General features: G+C 41.3%; 1 protein-coding gene across 9 annotated transcripts in view; it reads right to left on the reverse strand.

Annotated features, from left to right (window-relative positions):
* The window catches only part of HYCC2 (hyccin PI4KA lipid kinase complex subunit 2), a 66,578-nt gene that overhangs the window by 24,804 nt on the left and 27,407 nt on the right, over positions 1-14,367 (reverse strand). For all 9 annotated transcript variants that reach the window (XM_062003087.1, XM_062003088.1, XM_062003090.1 and 6 more), the window contains one exon: positions 1,863-2,042. In XM_062003087.1, the coding sequence (XP_061859071.1) occupies positions 1,863-2,042 (180 nt within the window). The remainder of the gene's footprint in view (positions 1-1,862; positions 2,043-14,367) is intronic.

Genomic DNA, 14,367 nt, shown 5'->3' on the forward strand with positions numbered 1-14,367 from the left:
CTTGGCAGTGTGAGGTTAGTGGTTAGATTCAATGATCTTAAAGGTCTTTTCCAATCAAAATGATTGTATGATTTGCAAAATATCAGCAAATTTACATACATATTTAAAAAGTCGGAAAGATCTCTATCACAGACTTTTCCAGAATCAGTCCGCAACATTTAAAAAAAAAATAGCACTGTCTCCTTTGATCACCATGACTTCAGCAGAACCAAAGGAAAACAACAATAACAAAAAAAAAAACAAATCACAACCCAAAAAAAACCCCACAAAAACCCAAAAAGCTTTCCCAGTCCATCCTTACATTGTAACATTTACCTAGAATAGAACTGTTTACTGGAGCAAGGCTAAACTTTAAGCCCAAAAAATGAAGACGCATGAAGGCTGATGAGTCACTTGCTGACAATGAGGAGTACCTCATAACAAATGCATCACAGAGAAATGGTGAAATCAAGGGGATCAGCAAAGTTTCAGGCATTCTACCAGTAAGAAATACATAGAATGTTTTCTCAATAGTCTTTTGTACTGGTTAGGTTTGATAGTCGCTAGGCTACCATATAACCAAGTCCAGAAGTTTTTAAAGTAAATATACTAAGAGCAATTACAGAAGACTATATCAAAAAGGAGTCTAAAACCCCGCCTTTTAACTTTGTACAACAAATTTCCAAACAGTGAGCTCTAGTCACTCCAGTTTACGTGAAAACTTCGTCCACGGTAGCACAGTACTTGTAGCAGGCTTTAAAGACCACAATGGGAGGACAGTTGATAGAATTTATAAGAATACAAAAGATTTATCCTTGTCTTTCACTTTCCAAGTATTGGGAAGATAAATTCACTCCTTCAGTCTCAGTGTACATGCAGAAAAATATCAACTTAATAAAAAATAGTGGGAGTCACTGTTCATTTTGAGGCCTTTTTCTTCCTAAGAGAATTAAGAAATTACTGTCCTTAAAAAATATGAATCACCAATATGACTTTCAAAGCAAACAGTACCAAAAATCAGCAAGCAGTTTCTGATGTTTTTTTCTAGCAGAATAAATCTAAAATAACTGGATCTTCCAGGTGTTAGAGTTGATCTACAGACACATAACAAGAATATTATTTTAAGAATCATAGTTTGACCATTCTGTGTCTCATCACGAGTAGAAATACAATATAATTTGAAGTAGAGATTTAGTATGATAGTAGGAAGAAGTATGATGTTTCAGTATAACGTTTTGAGGCCCTGAAACACAGAAATTCTCATTAGAGTTATCTATCTTGGCAGTATTGCTAAGTACTGAAGAGTCACATAACATTAAAACAGTAAACATTTCCAGGCTAAGGCAAGTATATAAACTACTTTTACATCCAACAGTCAAACTTAATCATCTACAGTTACTATTACTTATTCTTAAAATCACAGTTCCACTCAAGACCTATCTGCCTCAAATGTACACGTGTGTATCTAAGTGCTAGCATGCAAAGTGGTTTCATCTTCATATTACCTTTAAAAATACATATTCAGAGCAAGTGGGGAGACACGTGAAGACTGACCAAGTATATTGGCCTGACAGTCACTTCCATCCAAAGATGCATTTTTCGGCATTAAAGAAGGATATTTAATTTGCTTATGAACACAAGTACATGACAGTTCAAGAAAGCCCATGAGATTATCTTTAGTTAAAATGTTTGTCCAAAAGAGATTACTATAAAAATTTAAAATTTTTCTACAGTATGCTTTTCTCCAGATTAAACATGCTTTCATGTCAGCACATTATAATTTCAAATATACTGTTCCAATAATTGTTTTTATTCCTAACTACAGAGTGACACAAAACCTCAGATTAAAGCTTTCCTCAGTCATTCCCACTCATCTCACTTACCAAGTTGTAAATGCCAAGCAGCAATGCTTCAATGCAACCATTACTCTGCCTATCCCTGCTGGCAGTAAGACGCAGATATACCCAGATCAACTCTGGCAAAAACTGCAGCGTGAATCTCTTGAGTCGTACTTCAGAACTTCTATAAAGTTCAAAGAGTTGGTGGCAAACAGGCTCCAGGAGCTGTGGAAAGGCAGAAAGGTTAATGAATTACTGTTGGGCTTCTCTAATCAGGGAGAATGAGAGAGCAAATGTAGAGGCTATGTCCATTGCAGCCAGTAAAAATTACATTCCTTGATGGCAAGTAAGTGAATGAACCTACGTTCATTCATTCTCTACGTTCTGTTGAGAATGTCTGTAAGGACAGACCTGAGGGGCACTGGTATGCTGTACTGGGAAATCTAGCCTTACTACAGCCACTACCACCTTGCGCTACAAGAATATTATTCTCTAGGGCTCAGTATGAGATTTATTTGGCATATTGGTACTAATTTAAGGCATGTGACAGACATGTGGCTTGAACTATGAGTATCATAAAACTTTAATGGTTCAGTTCTAAGATTCATAACAGTACAAAGGGTAAAGATTACCTGCTAATGACAAGTTTATTAGCAGAAATATTAATTTCTTACATACAGCTTTTTAGTCTCAAACCCAACAAGTGTGCATTTGTCCATTACAATACAAAGTGATTTTTCCATCTCGAGCTGCTTTTCAGGTTTCAGTACAAGAATCAAGGCCATTATCAAGGCAGTGTTATAAGCATGAGAAAAACCCTATCATTTTAAGAGTCTACAATGCAAAATAAGTAGTTAAGATCCATTCACAGAACTGTAATGAACCGGGAAAGAAAATTGTCTCTCCCTTACCCGTGACTAATAAGTCTTTAATACCAAAGTAAAAAACTACCATAACAAAAATAAAGTCAAATTTGGTAAGATCTGTGACCAGTATCTAGTATTACATTCCAAGAAATGGGATGTTCTGATCTAAGGAAAACACTCACATGATTCAATGTACAAAAAGATAGTAGCATCCATGTAACCTAAAGGATCTATATTCATATAGAAGAGTTCGAGTGCAAAAATAGAGGCCAGAATCTCAAGTAAGTCTTCCTAACCGTATGTGCTTTATGGAGCTCTCTTATACATGCACAGTAAATTATACATACCATTTTTAAGAGCAATGAAAAGCCTATATTTGACAAAGACAATAGCAGCTGTACTGACAAGACAAAAAGGCATAAATAGGAAATACACAGCACAGAGCAGAAGATTAGATACAGCACAAACGATTCCTTCTTTCACTCTTACTCCCAGAGGTGTGCAGCATAGGACCTTCAGAGCATTATCAGTATGTTTCAAAGACTTTGATAAATTCCTCTTTCATTAAATTTGTCAAAATTTGATCAAAATCTTAGTACTCAAAATTTCCTGTTCCTTTTGCTATGCTATATGAAGTGAAATTCTGTAGCTTGTTGTGAACCATTCATTCTCTTAAAGAACTCTGAAGAAGTCTCTTGCTATAAGCAAAGGGATAGACATTTCTACAAGCAACATTTCTACTACACAGAATTCTAGTCAATGAAGCATATCATTTTAAAGTCACTGACTACATAAGACATAATATGACATCTGTGTAAAATAAAACTTTGTTATCAGAAAACTCTCTTCTTATACCAGAGACTTAAGTACCTTGTGTAACAGGCATTCCAATTGACAGTCTAGTTACTCTAAGCTAAAAGCTTTGCTTTGCAACAGAACAAAGAAAGATTCCACAAGAGGAAAGGAAGGAAGCTGGCATTGATAACATTTATATGGAATGAGAGAAGTCCAGACATTTGGAGGACACAGACTTTTATGTAAAATGTTTACATATGTAAAATACTTCTGGGATCTAAATTAAATTAGAAGCCTGTAAAACTTCTATAGCAATCATTTTAAGAAAACATTGCTAGGGCTTTCTCTGTCAAGTTCAAAATATTTCTTTTATCTAGTATATTTATTCCAGTATTTCATACATATAAAACACTATGTTCAAAAGATGTGTAGGTATATTTTTCTTAATTAATATTTATTCTGTAGAAACTCCAATATAAAAGTGACATTAATTTTTAAAACCATCTCTTACCGTAAATGTTCAAATACTCAGAAACAAAACTGTATCATTGTGTCATGAAAAGCCTAGTACATTCCAGATGTTCAAATAGGGGAAAAAAAAAAATTGTAGTTACTAAATAATTCGGAAATCACTGAAAAAAGTGTAGGTTTTCTCTAAAAGAAAATATAAGCTACTGTAAAGAAGAAATCTCTGGAAACAATAAATGCAAGCCTAAATTGTCATAGTTTAGCAAGGAGCAGCTTTTCCTTGGTAACAGGGGAAGCGGGTTGCAGTGAAGACCTGGTAAAGAGTTTTTGGACTCTCCCGTGGCTCCTGGGTTCAGACCCACCTCCAGCCTGGCTGGGCCAATCTGGTGCCTCTGCCACCACTATTTAGGGACGGGAATTTGAAGTGCTTGCAGAAGGTTTAAGAGCAGTACAAGACAGAGGAGACCACGCAAACCCCACAGTCAGAGAAGGAGGCAGGAAGGAAGGAGGTGCACTGGACCAGAGACCCCTCTGCAACCCGTGGTGAGAATGTAGGCTGTACCCCTGCAACCCATGCACGGCAATGGCAGGACTGAGAGCCACCAGCAGCTCTGTGTGAGTGTGCCGAGATGGGCGAGAGACTGTGTGAGGAGGTGGCCATGGCGCAGGCTGTGCTAGAGAGCCTGCGGGCTGCAGAGCAGACCCACACGAGAGGCAGAAAGGAGCTGCAGCCTTTGAGATGAACGCATGTGTCCTGGTTTGAGCCAGGATAGAGTTAATTCCCGTGAGGAACCAGGAAAGGGCACAGCCTGAGCAGCTGACCCAGGCTGGCCAGCAGGTATTCGATACCATCCTAACGTCATGCCCAGGGTATAGGTGGGGGCTGGCCGGAAGAAGCTCTTCCGGGGGCGCCGGTCCGGAGCGGTCGCTCAGGTCGGGTCCCGGGTGGTGAGCAACTGCCTCACTCACCAGTTTTCTTTGTGATATCCCCTTGTCTTTGTTATAGTTGTTCCTCTTCAATTTTCCCCAGTAAACTGTTCTTATTTCAACTTACGCGGGCTCGTTTACTTTTTTTTTCCTCCCTCTCCGATCCCCTCCGCGTTCCGTAGGGAGGGGGAGGGGGAGGAGTCGCGGTTTTCTTCCCCTTTGCTCCGGCTGGGCAAAACCACGACATTAATTGGCGCCTAACGTGGGGCCCGCGAGGTTGAAATAGAACAGAGTGAGTTTAAACAAAATCCTTGTGTGCACTCCTGACACTAACTGATTGCTGATCACAGTGTTGGTTGATATGCTTGTATGGTGGTATTACATGTCCTCTTATCTGCATAATGTATGTCCTGTGATAGTGTTTCTCGTCTGTGGAAAATGTATGAAAATTCTCATGCTACTGCACTGGATGGGATTGGCTTATGATATGATTTTGTCATGGGTTATTAAGTTGGGTTGGAATGTGTACATGGCTTTTCTGTCTCTTCCACATTTTCTCCTAGAACTTAATAATGGCACTCAATTTATGGGAAAGACTGACATGTTTAATTCCTCCCACTATGTCACTTACCCTCATTTCTTCAAGGTGCTTCTAATGGATTCTAACAGTAATACTTGGAATGTTTTAATTACCATGTTTGTATTATTTTCCCTTGTTTTCACCTTGGCTTGGATTGTAAATTTTTTTTGAGCTGTGAGGAGAGGCATACAGAATATGGACAGGTGTCCAGGGAGCTTTTTACCTGTAAAGATTTGGAGAACACAGGAACCCATTCCTAACTCAGCTGTGCCAGAACCAGTTGCTGTTCCAACTTCAGCAGTGGATGTTGCAGTTGCAGCTGTGAACACTCATACCCAGACTGCTGACACCATTGCTGTTACCACTGTGGACACTCATACCCAGACTGTGAATATTGTTGTGTCCACTCAGACTGCTGCTACAACTGTAGATACTCAAACCCAGACTGTTGCTGTTACAACTGCAGCCACTAAAACTGAGACAACTGATACAATTGCTGTTGAATCAGAGTATCAATTTGTGCCAGTATCATTTGCTCCTGTACAGAAAAAGAAATACACAAAAAAACCAGTTTGCAGCACTAAGGATGAAGATGAACAAGGGATATCACAGAGGGAAGAAGAGTTGGAGCCAGAGATAATCAGCCGGTCCTTGTCCCTGAGTGAACTGCGAGATGTGCAGAAAGATTACAGCTGTCACCCAGGTGAGCACATTATCACCTGGATGCTCTGATGCTGGGAAAATGGAGCCCACAGTTTGGACTTAGAGGGCAAGGAAGCCAGGCAATTGGGCTCCTTGTCCCGGGACGGGGACATTGATAAAGCTATGGGAAGACCGTCACAAACCCTCAGCCTCTGGAGGCGACTTTTGTTGGGTGTGAAGGAAAGATACCCCTTCAAGGAAGATATTACAAGCCCCCCAAGCAAGTGGACCACTATGGAGAAAGGCATTCAATATTCGAGGGAGTTAGCTGTGCTGGAGATTATTTATAATGACTATGCACCCACAGACCCAGATGAAGTTCAATGCACATGAGTTATGTGGCGAAAGTTCCTACGAAGTGCACCACCATTTTATGCAGGTTCGATGGCAGTTGTCTCCTGGAAAGAAAATGAGAGGCAAATGGTGGAACAACTAGCTGCTCAACTTCGGCAATATGAAGAAAATGTGCCTTGTTCCCTACAGGCTGTTGTTTCAGCTGTAGAGAAAATGTCACGGAAGATGGACCAATTCATGTTTCGCTCTCCACCTGCCAGTACTCCAGCTTTTAAGAAGTCCCCGTGCTCAAGAGCAGGAACATAAGGAGTATACACCCCAGGATGTTTCACGGTCCCATTCACAGGACCAAGGAGAGAATATGAGCAAGTGGGATACGCCACCTACCCCATCTACTCCAAGATCACCGGCACAGGAGTTGTGTAAAGGAAGGGTTAAAAAAAGTAACTCTCCTTGGAGGAATGTCGCTCCAGTTTCCTGTGAGCAACCCCCTAGACAAGATAGGAGGGTTGATTTCAATTCTGATTCCCTCGAGGGGACCTCTGGTGTTTCCTGGGAAACAGTAAATGATGACTGCGATGACCAGTATTAGGGGGGCCCTGCCTCCAGCCAGGTGGAGGAAAGGGATAATCGAGTTTATTGGACTGTGTGGATTCGTTGGCCTGGCACATCAGATCCACAAGAATACAAGGCTTTAGTGGACACCGGTGCACAATGTACTCTGATGCCATCAAATTTTAAAGGGACAGAATCCATTTGTATTTCTGGAGTGACAGGGGGATCTCAACAGCTATCTGTATTAGAAGCTGAAGTGGGTCTGACTGGCACAAATTGGCACAAGCATCCCATTGCGACAGGCCCCAAAGCTCCATGCATCTTAGGTATAGATTATCTTAAGAAAGGGTATTTTAAGGACCCAAAAGGATACAGGTGGGCCTTTGGTGTGGCTGCAGTGGAGGCAGAAGAGATTGAACAATTATCCAGCATGCCTGGCCTTTCAGAGGACCCTTCTGTTGTGGGGTTGCTGAAGGTTGAGGAGCAACAGGTACCAATTGCGATCACAACAGTGCACCGTTGGCAATACTGCACCAACAGAGACTCTGTGATTCCCATTCATAAGTTGATTTGCCAATTGGAGAGCCAAGGGGTGATCAGCAAAACTCACTCACCCTTTAACAGCCCTATATGGCCGGTACAAAAGTCTACTGGAGAGTGGAGACTGACAGTAGACTATCGTGGCCTGAATGAAGTCACGCTACCGCTGAGCGCAGCTGTGCCAGACATGTTGGAACTCCAATACGAATTGGAGTCCAAGGCAGCCAAATGGTATGCCACCATTGATATTGCCAATGCATTCTTTTCAATCCCTTTAGCAAAAGAGTGCAGGCCTCAGTTTGCTTTCAGTTGGAGAGGGGTGCAGTGTACTTGGAATCGACTGCCCCAGGGGTGGAAACACAGCCCCACCATTTGCCATGGACTGATCCAGGCCACACTGGAGGAGGGTGAGGCCCCAGAACATCTGCAATACATTGATGATAGTGTGATGTGGGGTGACTCAGCCGTGGAAGTCCTTGATAAAGGAAAGAAAATAATTCAAATTCTTCTAAAGGCTGGCTTTGCCATTAAACACAGTAAAGTCAAAGGACCTGCACAGGAGATCCAGTTTTTAGGAGTAAAATGGCAGGATGGACGTCGCCATATTCCAGTAGAGGTGATAAACAAGATTGCAGCCATGTCTCCACCAACTAACAAAAAGGAAACACAAGCTTTCTTAGGTGTTGTGGGTTTTTGGAGAATGCATATTCCAAATTATAGCATGATTGTTAGCTCCCTCTACCGTGTGACACAGAAGAAGAATGATTTTGAATGGGGTCCTGAGCAGCAACAAAGTTTTGAACAAATTAAACAGGAGATTGTTCATGCGATGGCACTTGGGCCAGTCCGGACAGGACCAGATGTTAAAAATGTGCTCTACAGTGCAGCTGGGGAGAATGGCCCTACTTGGAGTCTTTGGCAGAGAGCACCTGGGGAGGGTCGAGGCCGACCCCTCGGGTTTTGGAGTTGGGGATACAGAGGATCCGAGGCCCGATACACTCCAACCGAGAAGGAGATACTGGCAGCATATGAAGGAGTTCAAGCTGCGTCAGAAGTGATCGGCACAGAAACACAACTCTTCCTAGCACCTCAACTGCCAGTGCTGGGCTGGATGTTCAAGGGGAAGGCATTCCCTACACATCATGCAACTGATGCTACATGGAGTAAGTGGATTGCACTGATCACACAATGAGCTTGCATAGGGAAGCCTAGTTGCCCTGGGATCCTGGAGGTGATCACAAACTGGCCAGAGTGCGAAGATGGTGAAATATCACCAGAGAAGGTGACACGTGTTGACGAGGCCCCATAGTATGAGAACTGTCAGAAGATGAGAAGCGGTATGCCCTGTTTACTGATGGGTCCTGTTGCCTTGTGGGAAGGTATCAGAGATGGAAGGCAGCTGTATGGAGTCCCCTACGCAAAATTTCAGAAGCTGTAGAAGGAGAGGGTGAATCCAGTCAGTTTGCAGAGGTAAAAGCCATCCAGTTGGCTTTAGACATTGCTGAACGGGAAACATGGCCAAGGATCTACCTCTACACTGATTTGTGGATGGTGGCAAACGCTCTGTGGGGATGGCTACAGCAATGGAGACAGAACAACTAGCAACGACGGGGCAAACCCATCTGGGCTGCTCCACTATGGCAGGACATTGCTGCTTGAATGGAGAAACTAGTTGTGAAGGTGCGCCATGTAGATGCTCACGTACCCAAAAAGCGGGCCACGGAAGAATGTCTGCATAACCAGCAAGTTGACAAGGCTGCTAAGATTTCTCAGATAGATCTGGATTGGCAACATAAGAGGGAGTTATTTTTACCTCGATGGGCCCATGATACCTCAGGTCATCAAGGCAGAGATGCTACCTATAAATGGGCTCGTGATCGAGGGGTGGACTTAACCTTGGACACTATTGCACAGGTTATCCATGAGTGTGAGACGTGCTACAATTAAACAAGCAAAACAGTCGAAGCCCATATGGTATGGAGAACGATGGCAGAAATATAAATACGGAGAGGCCTGGCAGATTGATTACATCACAGTGCCACAGACTCGCCAAGGCAAACGTCATGTTCTCACAATGGTGGAGGCAACCACAGGATGGTTGGAAACATATCCTGTGGCTCATGCCACCACCCGGAACACTCCTTTCAAGGCCCTGAATAAAGTCCTCTGGTGACATGGCACCCCAGAAAGAACTGAGTCAGACAATGGGACACACTTCAGAAACAACCTCATAGATGCCTGGGCCAAAGAGCATGGCATTGAATGGGTTTATCATAATCCCTATCATGCACCAGCCTCAGGAAAAGTTGAGAGACACAATGGGTTACTGAAAACCACACTGAAAGCAACGGGAGGTGGAACTTTCAAGCATTGGGATACACACTTGGAAAAGGCCACCTGGTTAGTCAACTCTAGAGGATCTGTCAATCGAGCTGGCCCTGCCCAATCAGAACCCTTACATATTGTAGAATGGAACAAAGTCCCTGTGGTACATATAAAAGACATGTTAGGGAAGGCAGTCTGGGTGTGTCCTGCCTCAGGTAAAGGCAAACCCATCCGTGGGATTATTTTTGCTCAGGGACCTGGGTGTACTTGGTGGGTGATGTGCAAGGATGGGAAGACCCAATGTGTGCCTCAAGGGAATTTGATTCTGGGTGAGAATAACCCGTGAATTAAATTGTATAATGATAGCTGTTGAATGTCATGATTCCTATAGTTGCTCTACGTTATGCATGTGTAGATGATTATGATGTGTAAATCTAGACATGACGTGTAGATGGTATAGAATAAAGGGTGGAGTGTCCTGGTTTGAGCCAGGATAGAGTTAATTCCCGTGAGGAACCAGGAAAGGGCACAGCCTGAGCAGCTGACCCAGGCTGCCCAGCAGGTATTCGATACCATCCTAACGTCATGCCCAGGGTATAGGTGGGGGCTGGCCGGAAGAAGCTCTTCCGGGGGCGCCGGTCCGGAGCGGTCGCTCAGGTCGGGTCCCGGGTGGTGAGCAACTGCATCACTCACCAGTTTTCTTTGTAATATCCCCTTGTCTTTGTTATAGTTGTTCCTCTTCAATTTTCCCCAGTAAACTGTTCTTATTTCAACTTACGCGGGCTCTTTTACTTTTTTTTTTCCTCCCTCTCCGATCCCCTCCGCGTTCCGTAGGGAGGGGGAGGGGGAGGAGTCGCGGTTTTCTTCCCCTTTGCTCCGGCTGGGCAAAACCACGACAGCATGTCAGTCAGAGCAGCCCGTGCAGGGCTGCCAGGTGTGTGAGGGACCCCATGGAGAAGCAGGGAGGATTGGCAGGGAGCCCACTTGCCCTGAGGAGAGACAAACAGCAGAAGCTATCAGGAATACACTGACTGAAACCCCCATTCCCTTCCCCCCTGAGCCGTTCGGGGGGTGGGGGGGTAGGGAGGAGGTAGAGACACTGGGATTAGGACTGAGCCCAGGAAGAGGGGAGGAGTGGGGAGAAGGTCGTCTTAAAGGGCTGGTTGGACACTTCATCGTTGTACCACTCTGTATTGTTTTATGTTGGTTATATTTTTGGGGTTTTATGGTTATGCTTTAATTGGTGTTGGATTAAATAATTTTCTGTTTTCTTCCCCAAGCCCAGTAGCCTGATCTGTTTTGTCCTGGACCTTAAGTGGCAATTAAGCTCTCCCTGCCCTTTGGCAATTCTCAGGTCTTTGGTAGTTGAGGTTAATCGTGGTCTTTTGTTCCCTGATGGGCCTAAACTACAACATATATGCAAAAAGGTAACAGGTGCAAGAAAAGCTGAACAATTATTATCAGAAATCAGATATATACAGCAGGATTGCTATAAATAGTACATCTATGAGCCTAGAGATGACAGCAGCCCAAAGCTGTTTCCTATTAGAAATTAGCCAGTCTCATCCAAGTCCCAGTAAAAACAGTAGAAAAGAATAACTTATGCTGCAGTCAGATAAAACTCAACCAGAGCAGATACTAGGTTTATTCTACTGGCTTTCAAATGAAAATTTTATAAAACTTACCTTCTGTGTGAAACCATGCTCCATAAAAAGATACAAGCAATACCCAGTCACTGATGCTGCAAGCAAGTAAATACTCCTCATTTCTAATAACTGCCCTATTGGTTTAACAAGAGGTCTAACAACTCTGAATTATTTAGTTGAAAACCTGAAAGCTGTTTGTAGCAAGTACTATAGCACATTTGGTGTGTTCAGAGCCTTATGTCCTCCAGAAAATGCTACCACCGCAAAGATGCTACAAGGCAAATAATTTCAAAAGGCACAAACACCCACATTTTTCCTACCAGAGTATAAATGATCCCCCACCTGGAAACAGAAAACCTAACACTGTAAGAAAGAACAAATGTTTTCCTTGCATCCTAATTATCTGGCTTTTCAGAGAAGCGGCCTCTTCCAATTATTTCTCTGAATATAAATATTGAGAAGACACTGGGTACACAGAGGTGTCACTAGTGGTGTAGTGGGTGTATACATGAACCAGCACACTTTTAATTCTAAAAGTCTTTCAGTCCAAACTGAATAGCACAGTATAGAGTAAAAAAACCCCAAAATAAAAAGTCTCTTATAACTATATCTCTTTTCTGACAAAGTAACAACTTATATTAAAAGAGCTTAATCTATTAGCAGAAACAGCAATTAGCATAAACTATTACAAACACAATTTTTACTGGCTTAAATATACAGTAAGTGACAACAACACAATTTGCAGACTTAATTTTTACACCTCACAGAAATGCAGACAAGTAATGTTTTAAGGAAAGTGATGAATAGCTTTAGTTCAGCTTACTTGAAAGTTTGCCAGATCTGAAAAGACATAATTTGAAGTTAAATATGTTACTATAAAATGTGGAAATTCTTGCCATTTTGAAGAAATCAACCATGATGTGCTCACTTTAGGCTTAACTATGACATAATGGGTGAAATTACTTAATAATTGAAGAGTACTGGGTCTGGAAAGTGCTTGGCATTGCAAAAGTGACCTCATTTCATTTCAAGAATGAGCTTTCCAGGTTAAACCTAAATAGCCTCACATGAATATTCAATGTTTACATTTCAGTACTGTATCAATTTAAAACCCATAGAGCATTTATGTCTACGACCAAAAACCAACTCCAAAAATTATAAAACTATATAAAAAAAACAGTACTCCAAAAGTGTTTTACTTCAGAATTCAAATATTATGGAAAAACTGATACATTATTCAGTTAATTAAGCTATGCATAAGCAAGATCATGCTCTACTCTTTATGTAACTTTTCATTCATTATATTCTCCATATTAAAAAAGGAAATTTCCTAAAAGGTAACCAGTAACAATTGTATTTAACTTGACAGTACACTTGCATTTGTTTGATAGCTCTCAAATTCACAGCTGTCAAAAAGAGAAACATCTTGTTTGTTTAAGAATCAAAAGAAACAAGCTAGTTCCAAGTTAAATTAATAATCCTTGCCTTAGCAAGACAGAATTGTGTGACTCTAGAAAAAAATTATGTTTGCCCTGAATATTTTAATGCTTCGGGAAATTCTAAAAATAGGTTGATGTTATGATTTAGTAAAAAAAAAAAAAAAAAAGGAAAAAAAATCATTTGTCCATCAAGTTTAGGAGTCCAGCATTAACAGTCTGCTTACGAAGATAAAACTTATATGGTAATCAGTTATTCTTCTAACAAATAATTCCCTCTAAAGCATATTTTAAAAACCCCACACTTAGAGCCAAATATTACCACAGAATCAGACCAAGTAATGAATTCACTACGCTTATCACACACAAATAAGTTTGGAAGAAGCACAACAAGGAAATACATACTGCCTTAACAAGTAGAACCTGAAGCTGGTCATCTTTGAGTCTGGGATTGCTTATCTTATATCTGATATCAGAATCAGGCCCAAAGAGCACCAGTAGTTCCAACAAGTAATATTTCACAAGCACCAGTGTGCAATAACATAAGATATTGTCACACCTGTAAGAAGATACTCTTTCTGCAAATCAAATTCTTCGCACCATTAAAAAAAATATTAATGCTTCTTAAAGCAAAGGAAAGCTTTTACATTTTCAGAAGTATACACACACACAAATATATACATACTAAAAACAACAGGATAGGTGGCTTCAGATTGGAGAGAGAATAACAGTAGGTTTGTAGAAATAAAAAGATCACTAGGCAAATTACTTGTAACATTGAAATGAAGCTGACAGCTATGAAGCTTTTTTTTTATTGTGAGCATTATGCAATCTCCTTTAAGATCAATCAAGCATTCAGCTTCCAAAAGCAGCTGAGCTGTGCTTAGAAAAATAAAGTTCCCCGCTATGCAGACTTGTCTTTTAATTTATAAGCATACAAGAGATCATGGGTGATAAATATTTTGAAGCATTTTATCTAAAGTAGTTTATACAGTGCAGAATGGCACGCTGGCCATTTATTCAGAAGTTCTATTTCACATAGTTTCCCAGAAATGCCTATAGCAGATGTCAATAGAATAGAAAACTCAGTTTAACATCACCTGCAAAGTGAACTATGTATAACAGTAAGCTTTCACTGAGTGTATTTATATTCTGAGGCCACTGTTCTGCTGTTGTTTACTGCAGTATAAACCAAATTACACAAACATGATCCTACTTTTAGCAGAATAAGGCCTGGTTATTTTAATAGGATTTAAGAAATTGTTTCTATCATACACTGTAATATGGCACCAGGTGATAAACACATACATCTTACTGAGTTTCACTGTAAGGCTTACTTTGTCTCTGCTACAATTGAAAAGTGGTTGCTGAGAAGAAAAAAACTTCATGCCAAATCAAGGGTAACAGTCAACTGGC

The sequence above is a fragment of the Colius striatus genome, chromosome 9 (genome assembly GCF_028858725.1).
Source record: "Colius striatus isolate bColStr4 chromosome 9, bColStr4.1.hap1, whole genome shotgun sequence".
NCBI lineage: Eukaryota > Metazoa > Chordata > Aves > Coliiformes > Coliidae > Colius > Colius striatus.